Raw genomic sequence first — 18851 nt, forward strand, 5'->3', positions numbered from 1 at the left:
TCAGCGGAGCGGAGGTGAAACCTGAACCCAGGTTGGGGGCGGGGCTGGCTCCCGCTCTGGACGGGCCCGGCCTGCGCCTCCACCCCCTTCCCCTGCACCCCGGCCGCCTTCTGGAAAAGGAAGGTCGGGGTTCCCGAGCCGCTGGAGCAGGTGAGGTGGCGACTGAGAGCGAGACGGAAGACCAGGCGGCCGTCGGGCCTCGTCGCCCAAGGCTGATCCTCCTGCCTCCCTCCCCGATCCTCAGGGACCGCGATGGAGCTCACAGCCCGGGGTCGCGCTCCGCCCTGAGCGCCCCTGCCGGCAGCTATGCTGCCCCGAGGGCGCCCCCGGGCGCTGGGGGCCGCGGCGCTGCTGCTCCTGCTGCTTCTGATCGGATTCCTCCTGTTCGGCGGGGACTTGGAGTGTGAGCGCGGCGAGCGCGGAGGCAAGCGGAGGGGCCCGAGATCCTTCCCCTGCCCGCTGACGCCACGTGTCTCTGCAGACGGGCGGCCGCCGGCCGCTGGTGCCCTAGACGGAGACCCGTCTGCGGACCGCGGGGGCCACAACCACTCGGACTGCGTCCCGCCGCCGCCGCCGCTGCCGAGGTGCGAGGTAGGTGAGCGCGGCCCCTGGCGGCGGAAATCTCAGGGGCGCCGCGCCCCCAGCCGGACCTCCCGGACACCTGTGGGAATGGCGACACCTGGCGAGACCCCGCCAGGTGGCTCTGACATTGACCAGCGGGCCGGGGACGCCTCCCCTGCTCCCGGCCTTAATTTACCCTTTTGTGAAATAGGGGTGGAGTCCTGCTCCGAGTGCCCCCATCACAGTCTTCCTTAGCTCTGTTGCCGGGCGGGGCTCCGCTGCCCTACGCCTGGCCAGCCCCGTCGGGGGCTCTGGTGGGGGAGAGGCAGCTGCTCACCTTGTCATCCCCTCCCCAGCTATTGCACGTGGCCATCGTGTGTGCGGGACACAACTCCAGCCGAGACCTCGTCACCCTGGTGAAGTCCGTACTCTTCTACAGGTATAACAGGTCGGGGGTGGGGAGTCAGCCAGTGGGGAAGGGAACACAGGCTTGGGCGGGATCTGGGAGCTCCAGTGGCCCCATCTGAACCAAAGGGACAGTGGTTGAAGATGGTTCTAACAGCATCCGAAGCTGGGGACGGAAAAGCTCTGCAGAAGCTGAGCTTCCACTTCTGAGCCCCTCCGGTGGGTCTTGTCCTGAGTTCTTCTTTCTTGGGCCTATCAGCTTTCCTCACCTGTCCTTCCCAAAGGAAAAATCCGCTGCACTTCCATCTGGTTACTGATGCCGTGGCCAGAAACATTCTGGAGATGCTCTTCTACACGTGGATGGTGCCCGCTGTCCGGGTCAGCTTCTATGACGCAGAGGAGCTCAAGGCAGGGGCCCTGGCCCTTCTGGACTTCTTTCTGGCAGTGCCCAGTCCTTTCCTTCCTCCCAGGGCATCGGGGGTGGGGCGTGGGGGAGAGGTTAGAGCTGCCTTGGAACCTCCAATCCCATCACACCCACTGAGGCTCAAATCCCTCATCCTCCCTGGGGCCATGCCTTCTTCCCCTTGTGTCACCCCTGGCGTATGTTCTGGCCCTCATAGGCCCTTCTCTGCCGGGTTCAAGCCCTGTCCTTCCCACCCCCTCCCCCCCCACAGCCCCAGGTCTCCTGGATCCCCAACAAGCACTACTCTGGCCTGTACGGCCTCATGAAGCTAGTGCTGCCTGCTGCCCTGCCCCCTGACCTGGCCCGTGTCATTGTCCTGGACACAGATGTCACCTTCGCCTCTGATATCGCAGAGCTCTGGGCACTCTTTGCTCACTTTTCTGGTGAGAGGCCTGGGACCCAGCCCCAGCCAGTCCCCCCTCCCTGGCCTGTCCAGGCCCGGCTGTGGCCTAGCCCTGAGCCGAGGGCCAGTGACGGCCTCAGGGAGCTCCCTCATGCCCTCCCCTCCCAGATGAGCAGGTGATCGGTCTTGTGGAGAATCAGAGCGACTGGTACCTGGGCAACCTCTGGAGGAACCACAGGCCCTGGCCTGCCTTAGGCAGGGGATTTAACACAGGTAGGACAGTGGTCGGGGGAGGCAGGAGGGGTGACCACTGGTCAGGACACAGAATGCTAGGGACCGCCACCCCCCCCCCCAAAGAATAGTGCTATGGACACCAGGAGAAGAGCTGGAAAACAGTTCCAACCTTGGCTGTGTTGGATGACTTTGGCCAAGCCACCTGGTCCCCCTGGGCCTCTTGATTTCTCATCCATGAAATGCGGATGATGTTGCCAGCTGTGGGATCACTTGAGTGGGAGAAGATGGCTGTGGAGGTGCTCTGTAAGCTGGGCGGTGCCCCCCTTTCACCTCCAAAAGGAATGATGGTTGACTGAAGTGGTCCATGCTCCTGTCTGAACAGTCAGAAAATACCAATAAGTCAAAAAGTAGACATTCAAAAGACATCTTCATGAGCCCTGACCCCAGGAGCAGGGTTAGCCTGGGTGGGCATGATGACCCCTTCCCCCGGGCAGGTGTGATCCTCCTGCGGCTGGACCGGCTCCGGCAGGCTAGCTGGGGGCAAATGTGGAAGCTGACGGCCACACGGGAGCTCCTCACCCTGCCGGCCACCTCACTGGCGGACCAGGTCTGGGGGGGGGGCTCTGACGGGGAGCGGTGGGAGGGTGAGGGGGGCAGGCTCTGGGCCACGACACTATGGCTGTCTCTGCCCAGGACATCTTCAATGCCATAATCAAGGAACACCCAGGGTTGGTGCAGCCCCTGCCCTGCATCTGGAACGTTCAGCTGTCAGACCACACGCTGGCTGAGCGCTGCTACTCGGAGGCGTCTGATCTCAAGGTCAGTGGGGTTGGGGCCGAGCGATGGGCTTCTGGTCCCTGCGCGCATCCCTGAACATCACCCTCCTGGGTCCCAGGTAATCCACTGGAACTCACCCAAGAAGCTTCGCGTGAAGAACAAGCACGTGGGATACTTCCGCAACCTCCACCTGACCTTCTTGGAGTATGACGGCAACCTCCTGCGGAGAGAGCTCTTCGGCTGCCCCAGCCCACCCCCGTCCGGGGCTGAGCAGGTGAGAGGGAGCCGCCTTCCCTCACCTTAGGGAGGCTCTGCCCCCTCCCTGTTCTGATGGGACCCGGCCTCGTCTGGGGACTTGCCCTCCCGCCCCAGCCCTGGCGCCCATCTCCCTGAAACCCCCTCAGGTGCAGCGGGCCCTGGCGCACCTGGACGAGGAAGATGCCTGCTTCGAGTTCCGGCAGCAGCAGCTCACTGTGCACCGCGTGCACCTGACCTTCCTGCCCCATGAGCCGCCGTTCCCCCAGCCCCACGACGTCACGCTGGTGGCCCAGCTCTCTATGGACCGGTGAGAGTACTGGGGAGCAAGGCAGGGGCTGGGACGGGGGATTCCGAGAGGACGGTTTCAGTGGGTGGGAGGAAGAGCTCCTGCTCGCTGCCTGAGGCTTGAGGAGTTCCTGGATCCGGAGACACGGGCTGTGGTTAACAGCTGGGGTGCCTGGGCACCGAAGTCTGTAGCTGGGGGACCACGGGCAAGTCTTCCTATCTCCAGCCTTTGCTGTTCTTACCTGTTCCCTGGGAAGGGGTCCCCTTGTGGGGTCGTTGTGCAGGTCAGGTAAGACCAGCTTAGAAAGGCCCGGGAAGGTGCTCAGTCACCCGTGGGAAGGGGTGTCTGCTGCCCTGGAGAGCTGCCCCAGCGGGCTGACCACCCCCCTCGCCCCAGGCTGCAGATGCTGGAAGCCCTGTGCAGGCACTGGCCGGGCCCCATGAGCCTGGCCTTATACCTCACAGACGCAGAGGCCCAGCAGTTCCTGCGTTACGTCGAGGCCTCGGCAGTGCTCTCTGCCCGGCAGAACGTGGCCTACCACGTGGTATACCGCGAGGGTCCCCTCTACCCTGTCAACCAGCTGCGGAATGTGGCATTGGCCCAGTCCCTCACGCCTTACGTCTTCCTCAGCGACATTGACTTCCTGCCTGCCTATTCCCTCTACGACTACCTCAGGTGGGCCCGGGGAGGGGGGAGTGGAGCGGCAGAGGGGTGTGTGTGGACTGGGACCCTAGGCAAGTGTGTGGTGGCTCCTTTGTGGGCCTCCATGTCCCCTGTAAGATGGGGTTCATAGCAGGGTGGAGGAGCTGCATCAGCTCTCCGGGCTGCCTTCGGAGAGGAAAGGAGGCTGGGACCGCTTACCGCAGCAGCCCCCCACTTGTCTGTCTCCTGCGGGGCGGTCGGGCCAGCTAGCCTTGGGTCCTGCGGCAAAGGAAAGGGAATCGCTGGGCCCAGAGCCTTCCTCGCCTCCGGCACTCATGGGCGCTCCCCGATCAGGGCCTCCATCGAGCAGCTGAAGCTGGGCAGCGAGCGGAAAGCGGCCCTGGTGGTGCCAGCGTTCGAGACCCTGCACTACCGCTTCCGCTTCCCCAGTTCCAAGGCCGAGCTGCTGGCCTTGCTGGACTCCGGCTCTCTCTACACCTTCAGGTAGGGGAGGCCCCTGCTCCGCTCTGTTCCCCCACCCATACGGCTCCCCCCACCCTCTCACCGAGGCCCATCCTGTTTCACAGGTACCACGAGTGGCCCCGGGGTCACGCGCCCACAGACTATGCCCGCTGGCGGGAGGCTCAGACCCCATACCGCGTACAGTGGGCCGCTGACTACGAGCCCTATGTGGTGGTGCCTCGTGATTGTCCCCGCTATGACCCCCGATTCGTAGGCTTTGGCTGGAACAAGGTGGCCCACATCGTGGAGCTGGATGCACAGGTGAGGATGTGCCTTATTGCCTCCAGTTTCAATTTGGATACCTCCAGGCCCAGGGAGCTTACTACACCTCGGCTCGGCACACGGAACCCTTAAGCAGTACTATTAGAAACTTCACTGGTGTAGAACTAAAATCTGCCCTTTGACCCTTACTTTGGCTATTAGAGGTTATCAGATAAGCCTGCTCCCCATCCCCCGGAGCTGCAACCCTCCCCCCAGCACAGGCAATGGATGTCCATCTGCTTCTGTCCTATAGGAATACGAGCTCCTGGTGCTGCCCGAGGCCTTCACCATCCACCTGCCGCATGCCCCAAGCCTTGACATCTCTCGCTTCCGCTCCAGCCCCACCTATCGTGACTGTCTCCAGGTCCTCAAGGATGAGTTCCACCAGGACTTGTCCCGTCACTACGGGGCTGCTGCCCTCAAATACCTCACCGCCCTGCAGCCACCCCGAGGCTCCGCCTGACCTCCCCGAGGCTGGCCCTCCATGGCTCACCCCTGCGCTTCCCCTTGGCTCTCAAGGGCTCCCTGTAGACACTGGAGCAACCCAGCCACCCTCCCTGCCCCCCCCCCCCCCCCGCTACTTAACTTATTGAAGGTCTCAGTGGAAAGGGCTTCCGTTGGAGCACCTGTGGGGCGGGTCCTGGGGGCCTCCCCTTGCTGCTGCAGCTGGGGTCTACTCTCCTGGTGCCCCAGCTGTTTGGGGCTGGTTCCCCCACCTTCATCTGTACATTCCTTTTTTGTAATTAAAGTTCTCTTTTTCATGTTCCATCTGGTTTGGGGCATGAGGGTGTGGGTCAGCCAGGAAGGGGCTGAGTCTCCCCGGAGTGGCAGGAGGGCCAGGGGACCCGAGTGTGTCTTGCCCACCCTCCCCTGCCCCAAACCCAATACCATGAGGCTGAGAGACTTTATTTGGCTTTATTTAGTAAAATGTTAAAATAAATAAATACAAATTGATCAGCTGCTCTGGATCCCCCCCACCCCCTCAAAACAAAAATGAAACAAACAAAAACAAAAACTTTGAAGCACAAAACTCCAAATACAAGTTCTACCAAGACTGAAATCACAAAGGGCGTGGACAAGAGACAGGATTGGGGGCTGGCTGGCTCTTTTCTGCTCGGAGCTCGCTGACCTCTGGCTGCCCGTCCTGTCCTGCCTGACTGCAGCTTACCCTGGGCTGAGGACCCAACGACACAGAGGCGCAGAGGCCAAAGGCTGTGGTGGGGGGTGGGGGAGTCCTCAGGGAGGAAGGGCCCCGTGGGAGCTGGGAGCAAAGTGTAATTTGTGAGGCCTGCCCTTCCTCTGCGAGGGCGATTTTTCAGTTCTACCCTGGCTCTCTGGAGGGGGCGACCTTGTGGCCTCCCCTTCACTCTTGCCGGAGGGCCAGGGCTGTCTTCCCAGGGGCCACCCCCTCCCTTGGAGAGGAGCGGACACAGAGGACGGCTGTAAGCCAGGGTGCGAATGGGTCTCCTGTTACCCACCAGGGGTGCCCAGCCGAGGGGTGGGGGTGAGGCCCACAGTCCTTTACACTGAGCAAAGTTGCCCCTATCCAACAGAAGCCATGGAACCTGGAGAACCCTGGACCTGGAGAATACCTGGGCCACCATCCGCCCTACTACCCAGAAGAGCCTTTTACCCCTGGGGTAAAAGTCTCCTAAATTAAGCCCTTTGGATAAATAAGAAAGACCACACCCTAAAAGGGAGTGAAGGGAGGAAACCGCTTAGAGCGTGTCCTGTGACTTGGGAGCAAGAGCCCACAGGGGCTCTAGCTGGCCCCAAGAGGAAGTCTCAGAGATGGCTGGAGGGCCAACGGTACATGCAGACTCAGTGAGCGGGAGACGGTCCCCCTCACGGACAGAAGCGTGGGGGCAGCCATTGTGCCGGTTTGCACCGCCTGTCGGGCCTGAGCCAGGAAGAAGCCGGGACGGGCAGGCCCCGCGGGGAAACGGCCCTCAGATGCTGCAGGCTGGAGGGGGCCGGGGTGCAGCCCCACACAGGAAGGCCCCACCAGGGGCTGCCCCGAGCCTGGTTGCCCCAAGGGGCCTGATCAGGAAGGGAGAAAGCACAACTCTGGATGAGCTCAGCGGCGGTGAGACAAGACCCAGCAGGCTCCGGGAGAGAAGGACCTGCGGGCGGTATTGGCAAGAATGCGAGAGGCGGGAAGATGACAGTGACATGAGCTCACCGGCTCCAGGGTGCGGTGCCTGTGCCACTGGCCTCCTGATCAAGGGCCCGGGGGCAGCCAGCTCCTCGTCCCAGATCAGCCACTCCCCGGCCTCTGAAGTGACTGCCAAGCCAGCTGGTCTGAGATGTGCCTGTGGGCAGCTGGGCCCGGGCATGGCGGAAGAGCAGCGGAGGAGAGGAAAGGAGAGCGGTGGAGACAGCCCAGGTGAGGCAGTCCTGAATGTGTGTCTCAGGGGTCACAAGCACCCAAGGTCTAGGGCACAGAGAGACGGTCTTCTCCTGGCAGGACAGTAGAGGAAAAGGAGATGGGGTGACCAGGGCCTTTTCTTGGCAGTAAGTAGAGTTTGGGAATTTGAGGCCAGAATGTGGGGGCCTGGAGGCAGGGTTGCATTTCGTACTCCATGCTAGTTGGCTCACAGAACAGCTTGCATCCACACTTTAGGAACAATCCATATCCCAACCTCGGGCAAGGCCAGAGTGTGAGTTCTCAAAGCAGCAGGCAAGATACCTACCGATCAATGCCTAGCTCTACCCACCCCGCCCCCGTCTCCGCCGACACCCCAAGAATTCTCAGGCAGCTCCTCTCTGAGCAAAGGCTTCTAGTGATGATCGCTTCCTAACTTCTTTCAAGAAAAGACAGGTATCATATGGCAACTCCCAGTCCCTGGGCTCAGACAAGTCTAGTGGGAGAGCGGAAGACCGGGCGTACAGCCTGCTGCCGGGCTCTGAACCTCTGCCAACTATGCCTCCGACCAGTCCAGGCATCTCCAAAGCCCCCTGACTAGACGTAGCACCTTGGTTTCTGCAGGAGAAAAGGGGGGCTGCTGTCCCCCTCAGGCAACCTCACAGCCAGGGCCTGACTCTGAGGCTGTGCAGCCACTCTTAATCCCCTAACATTCCTGGGAAGGTGAAATGGCCAGTAGAGATGAGGCATATTTGACCTAAGAAGTGTCCCTTTCTCTTGGGTTTGCTTTCAGGTTTCTAATGGGGATCTCTGGGACTTACTGGGCAAAGGAGAAACTAACGGGACCTTTTCTGCCCCTTCTAGACTCTGGCCATTATGCAGTATGGGGCGGGCTTGGGAGAGCTGTCCCAGGAGAGCTGGGACGAGGAGCGCCTGCCTCCCTTCTGTGGGCCAGGCACACAACGGGCCAAGTTCTCCGATGACGGCACACACCTGACAAAATTTACTTCCCTCGAGGCAAGATGAGAGAAATGGTCCGAGCCTTTCAGAACCCTGGTTTTTTCAAGAAGGAGAAGGACCACGCCAAGGCAAGCACAGCGATTCTAGCCAAAGGTCGCCCAGGAAGCTTGTGGATGGGCAAAGGGCAGTAAACTCTATCTCGGGTACCTGGAGCCAGCAGGCAGAGAAAGCGGCTGCAGAGTCAGACCTCTTCAAAGGCAAGACAGACACAAAGGCCACCCCGGGGCTCTTTGTCTCAGAGACACCATGTACCCTCAAGACATCTCATTCCTTCATCCTTTCTCAGCACCAAGGGCTGATGCAGCCAGCCTGCCCCTTGCACCCTCCCACCAAGGCCAGGGCGCATGGGCACCAATGAGTGTCACTGGCCATGTCCTTCAAAGCTGTCCCCCAGGCACTCACAATGCTGGTGGCTGAAAGACGGAGAGCAGCACCAAAGGAAGGGATCTTATTTAGGCACCAGCCTTTTGCTCTAGCAAAATCCGAGGAGACAATGGGTAGGGTAGGGCCCTGATACCATCCACACTCCACGTGGGCTTCAAGAACAGAAGCCCAGATCCCTGCGGCAAGAAGAGAGGACAGTCCTTTCCGAGGAGAGGAGAGTAGTGGGAGGGCTCGGCTGCGCCCATCAGGGCTGCAGTCGTCCAGAGGACAGAAATCATGGACACTAGCCCACCAGTCTTGAGACACCAAACACAGCAAAATGTCATCATGATCAGCAGGTTCTGTGCTAAAAAATTATAACTACACAGCATTTTCTCCAGTTCTGACACCTTTTTAATAGAAATCACTGTTTTTAGGAAACAAATAGCACTTTTGTAATTTTTTTTTACAATGTTTCTTACCTTGATCTTAATTTAAGTAACACTAGGAAGACCTCAATATCTTTTATTTTCCTTTTTAATTTAAAAAAAAGTTGTTGTTGTTGTTTTCCCCAGATACAAAGATTTTTGCCCTTGCATAAAAAACAGTGCCCGGACGATGACACAAGGACTCACACGGACTCACTGGACCTCACTGACACTATGACTCCTACCCTACCATGCACGGCCTCGACTACCCTTAATTGACTGTCAGCCTGAAAAACAGCTTTTCTATTCCTTATTTTAGTTTTTGTTACCAAAAAAGTAAAATAAACAACAAAATAAAACTTTTTTTCTTAAAGAAAAACAAAACAAAACAAAACAAAAATTTAAAAAAAAAAAGAGAAAAGAAACATCTCCATTCAGTTCACACACACCTGGGTCGCGTGCTGCTTCGCTCAGAATCTTATAAATATAGAAAAGGGATGGAGCTTGTTTTCAAGTAAAAATCACTGATCCACCTTTTTTTTCCTTCCTGGACACACACACCCTTCTTCCCTGCCCCGGGCAATGGCCCGTTGGGGCGGCCTCTTGCCTGTTCTCGGAGAGGGAAGGTAACCGGACCATTCACGGGGACGCACGCCAATTTGCCAAAGCGGGGAAGGAGCGCTGGGAGTGGCGGGGGCGCCCAGGGCGGGAGGCGGGGTGTGGGAGAAGGACCCCGTGGCTGCCCTCGGTGTCCCCCTCTCCGTGCACTGGGCCCCACCCCAGACAATAGGAAATACTGCTTATTTGATAGACTTTTCCCACCCCGGCTCCCCCCCAATTCCCTCCCATCCCTCCTCTGGGCACTGGGGTTGGTTAAACTCGATTTCCTTTTTTTTGGTTTTATAGTAGTGAAAGTTTAGAAACAGGAAAGCCCACACACTCTTTGGACTTGTCTTCTCTACCTAAACAAACGGCTCGGCAAATAAGGATCTGAAACCTGCTCTCCTCCCTCCGCCCGTCCCTGCTCCCCACCCGACAAAACAAAAACAAACCCATGGTGGCTGTGGAGGCTGCTGCAGGCACACACTGGTGTATAATAGAGAGAGTAAATATATTATTTCACTTGGCATGGTGCTGGCAAAGGACCTCCAGCTGGCACTATTTCATGTAACATGGTCCAATCTTTGCATGTACACACAGAATAAGAAGGATCAATTGGCAAACTCTGGTGCCACCTGGCACAAGCATCTTCTCTCTCTCTGGAACCAAAGAACCAAAAGAATTCTGTACTTTCCAGAAGAAATCCGGCTTTGCTTTTCTAGAGTCTTCAGTGTTTTTGCTCTCCTGGCTGCCGGGATCCCGTGGCTTCTCCTCGCGGGGCTCTGTTATTTAGTCTCGTCCCCCTGGGTACAGTTTGCTGTGCAGCTCTGGGAGGAGGGGGAGTGGGCCGGCGTGGAGGTGGCGGCGTTGGCAGGGGGGGTGCAGTCCGGGCCGTTGGAGATGGCCCCCACAGTGGCCTCAGAGTCTACAGGTTTGGAGAGGTCGATGCCGTGGATGAGGCGGATCAGCTGCTTTACCTTCTCCAGGGAGCTGTGCATCTCCTTCTGCCGGGCCAAGATGGTGTTCTTCATTTCCATGCATTTCTGCAGCAAATGAGAAGGGCAGTGGCACTGAGCCTCCGTGGCTTTTCTGACAGGCCTGGCGGCCCTCTCCAGGGAAAAGAACCCTGCTGGCTGGTGTGCAGCCCCTAGACCTTGCTCTGCTCTGCGCTACTGCCATACGGAAGGAGGAGGCCCAACAGGAAGGAAGGAGAGTGCGAGTGCATGCTTTAAAAGCCAACCCTGCTTGACACTAGGACTTAAAACCAAATGTGAATTACCACTCTAACGCTACAAAAGAAAAGCAATTTAAAAACAACATTCCCAGAGCAGTGCTGAGGCTGCTGGGACAGGTTTCGGTATGCTCCTGCCGTGCAAGTGGGTGCTAACGTGCTCAGGACTGGGCCAAGCTTTCGAGGAAAGAAAATGAGCCAGTGGTATCTGGGTCCCATTGGAGGGCTACTGAGGATCACTTGGTCGGCAAGAATTTAGAGGCACGCCTGGGGCAGCACAGTGATATTTGGGAGAATCAAACACTGCAGCCAACAGAAACCCTTCTGCTCGGTCATGGACTCGGAGTCTTTTGCCCTTTTGCTCAAGGTCTCCCACAGCTGCTGGCTTCTGTTCTAGGCAGGAAGAGATGCAAAACCCGCATGCCATGGGGAGTACGGTGATGAAGAGAAGGCAGCCGAGTGGGACAGCCCAACTGCCACCAAGTCCAGGGTCCCACCTGCTGTCCACGAGGGCTAAGGCCACCCGGCTCCAACAAGGGGAGGGGCACCTACTCAACGAGAAGTAAAACTTGCTCTGAAAGGGGCCTCAGAATCTCTGCTGCAAATACAATCTGATCTCCACCTGGACAGGCCAGGCCGGACAGTATTTACTTCCAATACTTGTCTCCAGGAACCTCTCTTCCTCAGGCTGGTCAGGAAAACCTGGAGACTCCGTCAGCAGGGTGTGGAAGAAAGGATGGGAATGAGAGGCCATGCAGACAGACCACCAACTAGGACGATGAGAAAGCTTCTCTGCAGGGGCCTGATCTGTGTCTCCCTGGCACGGGGAGAGGCTTCACACTCCTCCCAAACCCACCGAGGGACACACAGGGGTGTGGCCATCCTGCTGTAGCTGCTACGGCATCTCTTCAGCCTGGAGACTGAAAATCCTCTCTCAGACCAAAGCCAGTGAGAGGCTCCAGAGCTTGGCGAAGGCACCATTTACCAACTGGCCACCTGTCCTGAGGGCCAGACTGTAACCGGAGGCGAACTCTGCGTCCACCCCAAGTCTCCTGTGTTAGTGAGCTGACGGACCTGAACCCGCCCCGGGAGCCACACGGACGACTGGCCGTGCAAGGGCCCTGGTCTGTCGCCACAGCTGAAGGCACGAGCTCTACTTACACTTATAGAACTGCTGAGCTGTTTCACCTTCTGCTCTAGCTGTTCTCGTTCTTGTTTTAAGTCTGAACTCCATTTAAGTAATTTCTGTTTCTCTTCTTCTTTTGCTGAAAAAAAAAAAAAAGAAGAAGAAGAAAGAAAAAAAAGAAACTGTTTTTAACAATAAATTCTTTGAAAAGGCCACTGTGTTCAGAATGCTGGCCAAAGAAGGTATTTTGCCCAAAGTTCTCCTGCACTCCAGCTGGCGTGCAGATCACGCCCACAGAGCTTCCCATATTCTGTGTGCGGCCAGGTACGCTAAGGGGACTGGCTGTGGTGTGGGCCTGGCTCTAAGTAGGACTTCCGCCCCAAGAAAATACTACACAATCTTTTCATTTTGTTCAAGAAAAGCTATTCATTTTTAACTTTAAATTTCCTTTTGAAAGCAAAACAAATGCGGCCTTCTAATACTTTTTTTTAAAGCAAGGGGAGGCTTACACAAAAGGGGATGAAGATGATTCTTTACCTGCTTTGTAGGCGATATAGGAATGAACAATTGCTAAAGTTCCAGGCCATGGAATTGCTTCTTCCTTCTTCAGCATCTGAAACGAGGGTTAGAATTTTACCTTGAAAGGTGGTATAAACACACATCCCCTGTGTAGTGATAGGCAACGCTGTCTGTAGCTATTGGCAGACACAATCCAGGAAGGACTTACGGTGGCAGGGTTGCAAAACCCTGGTCTATGGTTTCTAGACTATGAAGTTCCAGATACTCCTGACAGGATGAGGTTCAATGACAGGAAAAGCCAAGCCACTTGAGCCCCCGCTTGGGACGAGGCTGGGACCTGGCTGGGCATTCCCAGCTTCTCATCTATGCCACATATAAGGCCCAACCGCTCTGACAGCCAGAACCACCGGCAGACAAGCCACAGGCCTGCAGGACAGCAGCAACCACTGATAGTTTTATCCTTGATCGGCATGTCTCAATTTTAGTTTTTCATGACCCTCAAAGATAGCCTGACCAAGAAAATTAAAAAAATTAGTTCCAAATACTAAAGCATAATCTAGACCTTGTGTAGAAAATTATCAGACGGTCATAGAGCAGCATCAGGAGAGAACACAGAGAGAATGGTCTCTACTACCTCTCGAAGACAGTAGGATGAAGACTAGGATTAAAAGGGGAAAACTGGGGTGCTTGGGGGGCTCAGTCAGTTAAGCGGCTGCCTTTGGCTCAGGTCATGATCCCTGGGTCTTGGGATCAAGTCCCATGTCAGGCTCCTTGCTCAGCAGGGAGCCTGCTTCTCCCCTGCCAGCCATTCCCCCTGCTTGTGCTTGCTCTCTGTCTCTCTCTCGCTTGCTCTCTCTGTGTCAAATAAATAAAATCTTAAAAAAATAGAAGAGTAAAACCAGAATTCTCTCAAACAGGATTCCAAAGAACTGAGCAGCATCCCAAAGCTTGCTAAGCTTCTCGGTCTATTTATTATTTATACTTCGCCTACTTCCAAAAAATGCTGAGAGAGCTTATCATAAAAACATAAAGGTACATGGATAGCTGAGAAAAAGAAACCAGAAACTAAACAGAGAAGAAGGGAAGAGGCTAGGGCAGTTAATGTTTGCCTTTCAAGTCCATGAAATAGCAAGATGGCCACTTTATAGTTAGTTCTCTGATCCCAGTGACAACACAGGTTAAAGGGGAAACTGTTGTTTATTTGAATTAAACAGTCAATTGGGCACTTTCCTTTGAGGGTTTTTATGTCCAAAAGAAGAGTCTTAAAACCACCTACTGGGTTTGGACCATTCTTAGAGAAAGAGGCAGAAAGTCTTGTGGCTTTGAAAGAGCAAGGTCATGAGAAGGTAAGTCATTTTAAACAAAGGGAAGCAGTTAGAGTCTTTCCACCTATACACAGACTCACCACCTCAGTAATAGGACAGAGAAGCTTGAGAGGATGACACTATGTGGCTGAATGCGGTGCCAGGAACAGACCAGGGGCGGCCAGGGGAACTATCAGGAGAGGGAAGAGACTCGCCATGCCCCCGGATCTGAGGGCAAAGGAGGTGCTCCTGACCGCACGTGTCCTCCTGAGCCCATCACTCTGTCTGTCCCACCCCGAGTACCTGGTCCTGACATCTGGGACAGATCCACATGCCCTTGGGAATCGTTTTCAGAGGAGGGTCTAAGCAGTCCAGATGATACACACGGGAACACGTGTCACACATGAGCAACTGGCCACTTTTTCTGCAAACGCTGCAAAAATCCTCATGGATATCACCCTAGGAAATGGAGAGGAAAGGTAAGAGAAAGGACAAAAAAGGTGAAATGTGAATGCTGACATGCACATTCTGGGCATGTATGTTTCAGGAAAACCAGCTGTGCCCCCTCCAACACGTTAAAAAAGTATTCGAGGAAAGTAGGAAATACCAGTGGCACAGTCCTCACTTGCTCCACACAGCTGACCCTGGGCAGGGGCAGTGTCCTTAAACTAGAGTTTACAGAAAAGCCGTGTCATCACCTAGGCCCTAATTCACTTTATAGCACTTAGGTTTTGGTGGAGTCCAACCCACAAATCATAAAGTTTGAACCATTGAAATCCATTCATCAAAGTGTTCCACAATATGATACAAACAATTCTCATTACCCATCATTTTTAGGGGAGTTCAGGATTGGGAAAAGAAGACAGATAAGAAATGGAATTTTTTTAAAAAATGAAATTTTACTAAATTCTTTGCTTGCTCAGGGAGAAAAAATACAGTGCACGTACAAATAGTAAAAGATTAAGTCAGGAACCAATTAAACTCACATGAGCTTTCTAACATGAAGAATTTAAAAGCCAGAGCAACAGCTGACAGTGTTCTCTTAAAACCACTATTTGGCATTTGCTGTTCAACAGACCATTCTATGCTGGGTGGCTTTTGATTCCTCCCCATAAAATACGTCACCAGATGGAAAAAGACGAGCAGCCCCAGTGTCCCCTGCCTGTCTCCCAGCCCCCAGCACTGACAGTGCTGCCGCTCTAAGTCTGCTGGAGCCTTCTGAACGCTGGAACAACAACAACAAAAGGTATTTAGGGAAAAGGTATTTTTCAGCAGGTTCATCCCCAGCCTGTTCTGGGAAGAGGACTGATAAAGGCACACAGGAAGGAAGACTGAAGGGACATGCCAGACGCTGGCCGGCAACGCAGCGCCATGTCCTAGAGCCCCGTCTTCGCTTCCGGTGTGTTGTTTTACATTTCTAGGCTGTTCTGCCAGAAGGCCTGATACAGAAACTCTGCACAGACAGCAATGCTCGAGTCTTCCTTCCTATGTTGTTAACCCCTCAGCCACCACGGCTGGAGTAACTCCTCCCAGACCTACAGTTTCTCTCTAAAGAAGAGGAAACTTGCTCTGTAATTCACTGAGGTATCCAGAGCCTAGAGAACTGGCTGCAAAAAGTTGTAAGATGATCAGAGTGTGGACCAATTTTAGTCTTTCTTAGTAAGAAAATGTCATCTCTGGGCAATAAAAAGTAGTATACGAGCAAAAATACTGCAGGAGTGTGCGGCCTCAAGGTTCAGCTCTGAGGCAGCTAAAGAGGTGAAGGTTTCATCCCTCGATTAACTGAACTTTCTTCTTTCGTTCTTAAAATCAGGCTGAACGGCACTCTTCTCTAGAGAAACTGTCTTTCTTGAACCTGTGTGAGTCTGCATCTTTATGAAGTTTATATAAATTTTAAGGTTTCAGAGATCTTGTCAGATGAACTCAAGATAAATTACCAGTGATGAAGGAAAACAAAGCAAAACAAAACAAAACACAACACCGGACATCTTATTCCGTTGGCTCAAGAGTTCTGCTCACTTTCTTCTGCTCCTGAGAGGAGCACTGCCAAGAACTGGAGGCCAGACAGTGTGTAAATAAAGGCTAAATGATTTCTTTCAAGTTTCTAAAGAGAAGACGACGTCCTATCCTATTTCATGTTCGAGAGCAACAGTTCTGTCTGTTCGGTATCAGGACCCCTTTATAAATCTTAAAACTTATATTTATTTATATATATATTATATATATAAATGTTTATATATAATATATACTTATATATTATATATAAATAATATATACTTACATATTATATATTATTTATACATTATTTGAGTTAGAAGTTTCAAGTTATCATTTTTGAAGTAATTACAGAATTACAGGAAGTTACAAAAAACAGTGTACTGAAAAACCGTCAGACCCCAGAACACACTAAGGGCACATTCCATGAAACCCTCAGAGTTATGACATCATTACAGGTCAAGAAATATCTGGGAACCTCTACTGGTTACTCTTGAGAAAAAGAGAACGAAAATGGCAACGAATATTTTACTATTAGCACGAACGTAGTTTTGCTTTTACGGACCCCGAGAAGAGTCTCAGGGACCACACCTGGAGAATACCCAAAGAAATGAATAATACAATGACCAGGTACAGATGCTATGTATCCAGGACGAGTTCTCTGCTTAGCTTCAAGAGAGCAGAGAAGTCCCGTGGAGGTGCTGCTCCAGGTCAAAAGGCTCCGGCTTTGGTGACTGCTTTGCTACCATAAACCAAATGTTAAACTGAAAGATGGTGGTGACCCATGATTCTCTGATAGGAGCCGAGTGTGTATGTTTTTTGCAAACACCCTGGCTATATCAACTGCAACTTCATCATCTGCTGAAAAGAATTGTATAACTGTGTCAACATATCTTCCCTTCTCACAAAGTACGAGTGGCAACAAGGTATGTGCTGAGGATTAGCGCCTGGCTGGGTTTTGCATTACCAAGTCCTTCTAGATGGTTATTGATCCCCAGGAAATGCTTGCTGCTCAGCTGTGATTATTTAATTAATGTTGTTGGGGCTTGTTCTACCCAGCAGCAAACATACAGAGTCCTGTGTGCTGATTTTAATCACTGCTACTGTTAGGATACTGTAAAAGTAGAAGTCAATTATCTTAAAAAAATAAAAAAAAATCCATTCCACTAGGTTTAACTCAGAAAGTTCTAACGTATTTAGTGGTTTTAGAAAAGCCTTCTTTTGCTTATAGATTTCTAAAAAGTGCAGTGTTTGCATTTTAGGACAAAACCTGGCAGAAGCTTTTGTTATTTGATCTGAATAGATCCTTGGGGTTCAGTCTCTCAAAGAAAGCCACAGATCCCCATCAGGGGTCAACACGTTGGAAAGAGACTCATGCACAGAACCACAGAATCACCTGTTCCCCCGCATTTGTATCCCACTCTGTGGGAGACCCCTACCAAGAGGTCAGAGGCCACCAATTCTTCCAGCAATCCTTCAGCTGCAGAGAAGTTGGGACAATCTTTTGTACCAGCAAACAAGGTTTCTGACAGGGACTCCTGGTCCTCATTACTTCGGACAGGTAGAAAGCCTGCATCAATTACTCATGCCGAAAGTCAGGCAGGCTGGGTGAAATTCTGAATTTCAAGAGCAGAGCTGAGTCTGTAGTCACCAGTTATGTCCAAGAAGGAAGGCTGCCAGAGAACAGAACTCCACTATGACCTGGTCCTCCAAAGAGGACACTTCCTTTGCTGCTTCTAGAATTTAAACTCAGAATGTGGATATGGTATTCTTTTGTTCTTTGGAAAAGGGTAGTTCATTAGTAAGCACTGACAACCTTCCAGTTCAAGGGACCTTTTACCTGAAGATGATCCTAAAGACAAACTCTGTAATTCACAAAAGAAATGGGACATAGATAAAATGAAACTCTCGGTTTCCCTCCTCAAACCTCCTCCTCTTGCCATCTTGAGGAAAGGACAGTTTTATCCTACTAGTTGCTTAGGCTGAAAACTCTGGATTCACCCTTGACTATTCTCTTTTTCTCATACCTCATATCTACTCTTGCTGGCTCTTTAAAATATACGCAGACCTGGTCACTCTCCTCCAACCCTAGGTCTACCACGCTACCAGGCCAAGTCATCCTCAGTTCTTGCCTCCTAACTGTCTTCCTGCTCCCATCCTATCCTCTCCACAGTCTCTTCTGCAGATTTCAGACCCAGTAATCCTTTAAAATCCAAGTTGATTCTGTAAACACCCTAAAAATAGTAAATGCAGGCAAGAACCACCAAAAGATGCTAAAACCACTGGGTAATAATTTGCTGGGGAACTGGATATCTATACAGCTCAAAACTATCTCTGCCAGAGAAATGAGGCACCTTTACAAGTGGAGAAATGTGACACAATCTATGTTAAAAGACGAAAGCTAACATCACCGACAACAGGACAGACTGACTGAGGCACGTGGTACCTGTCATGAAAAGGACTCACCATCACGCACTCAGTGTTCCTACAAAAATGCAAACCCTGAGTCTACTGAGGAGACAATGAGATCAAGCAAATGGAGGGACACGCTATACAGCAACTGGACTACCTTTTAAGGACTGTCAATGTCATGAACGACAAAGAAAGGCTGAGAAACTGCTCTAGAGTAAGGAGAAAGAAGAGAGAATACCATGACAACAGTTATCAAGAGTGATCTTAACCTGGATTCTGGAGCAAAAAAACCCAAAGTGTGCCTAAGGCAATTACTGAGACAAGCGGAGAAACCTGAATACGGAATATATATTACAGAATCATATCTACTCAGTATTAAGTGTCCTCAATTTGATAACTGCACTGTGACTCTATCAGAGAACACCTCTGTTCTTGGAAGAAGAAATACACTGAAAGGTTTGGGGTAAAGATTCACGGTGTTTGCAACTTCTTAACTAGTTTACCAAAGAGCATGCGTGTGTGCGTGTGTGTAGGGGGGAGCATATGGCAAAATGGTAACAATCAGTGAGTCTGGGTGAAATGTATGTATTTGTTCTTTGTATTTTCTTGCAACTACTCTGTAGGTCTGAAATTTTCCAAAATAAAAAGTTGAAAAATTACATCACTCCTCTCCTCAAGCCCTCCAGTGGTCCCCACCCCTCCCTGCAAGCAAAAGCCCCAAGGCCCTGCGCCCTGG

General features: G+C 52.8%; 2 protein-coding genes across 10 annotated transcripts in view; one reads left to right on the forward strand and one right to left on the reverse strand.

Annotated features, from left to right (window-relative positions):
• Positions 1–306: 306 nt before the first annotated feature.
• Positions 307–5314, forward strand: LARGE2 (LARGE xylosyl- and glucuronyltransferase 2). The gene is made up of 13 exons (XM_044259163.1): positions 307–591; positions 918–1000; positions 1251–1374; positions 1641–1812; positions 1941–2045; positions 2501–2613; positions 2700–2825; positions 2902–3057; positions 3188–3348; positions 3724–4002; positions 4324–4473; positions 4557–4752; positions 5006–5314. The coding sequence occupies exons 1-13, from the start codon at positions 307–309 to the stop codon at positions 5213–5215; spliced, it is 2160 nt and encodes a 719-aa protein (XP_044115098.1). The 3' UTR covers positions 5216–5314.
• A 339-nt stretch (positions 5315–5653) lies between these two features.
• PHF21A (PHD finger protein 21A) overlaps positions 5654–18851 on the reverse strand; it is a 191935-nt gene continuing 178737 nt past the window's right edge. For all 9 annotated transcript variants that reach the window (XM_044259173.1, XM_044259172.1, XM_044259171.1 and 6 more), the window contains 4 exons: positions 14012–14167; positions 12423–12498; positions 11921–12024; positions 5654–10571 (listed from right to left, as the gene is read on the reverse strand). In XM_044259173.1, coding sequence (XP_044115108.1) covers positions 10314–10571; positions 11921–12024; positions 12423–12498; positions 14012–14167 — 594 coding nt within the window. In that variant the 3' untranslated portion in view covers positions 5654–10313. The remainder of the gene's footprint in view (positions 10572–11920; positions 12025–12422; positions 12499–14011; positions 14168–18851) is intronic.

Source organism: Neovison vison, chromosome 7, assembly GCF_020171115.1.
Source record: "Neovison vison isolate M4711 chromosome 7, ASM_NN_V1, whole genome shotgun sequence".
Taxonomy (NCBI): Eukaryota; Metazoa; Chordata; class Mammalia; order Carnivora; family Mustelidae; genus Neogale; species Neogale vison.

What these genes read in the sequence shown, in the direction of transcription:
- LARGE2 (XM_044259163.1), top strand. Translation starts at nt 307, where the DNA reads ATGCTGCCCCGAGGGCGCCCCCGGGCGCTGGGGGCCGCGGCGCTGCTG. An exon ending in CGCCGCTGCCGAGGTGCGAG is followed by an intron (nt 592 to 917) that starts GTAGGTGAGCGC and finishes TCCCCTCCCCAG; the next exon opens with CTATTGCACGTGGCCATCGT. An exon ending in TCCCTCTACGACTACCTCAG is followed by an intron (nt 4,003 to 4,323) that starts GTGGGCCCGGGG and finishes CTCCCCGATCAG; the next exon opens with GGCCTCCATCGAGCAGCTGA.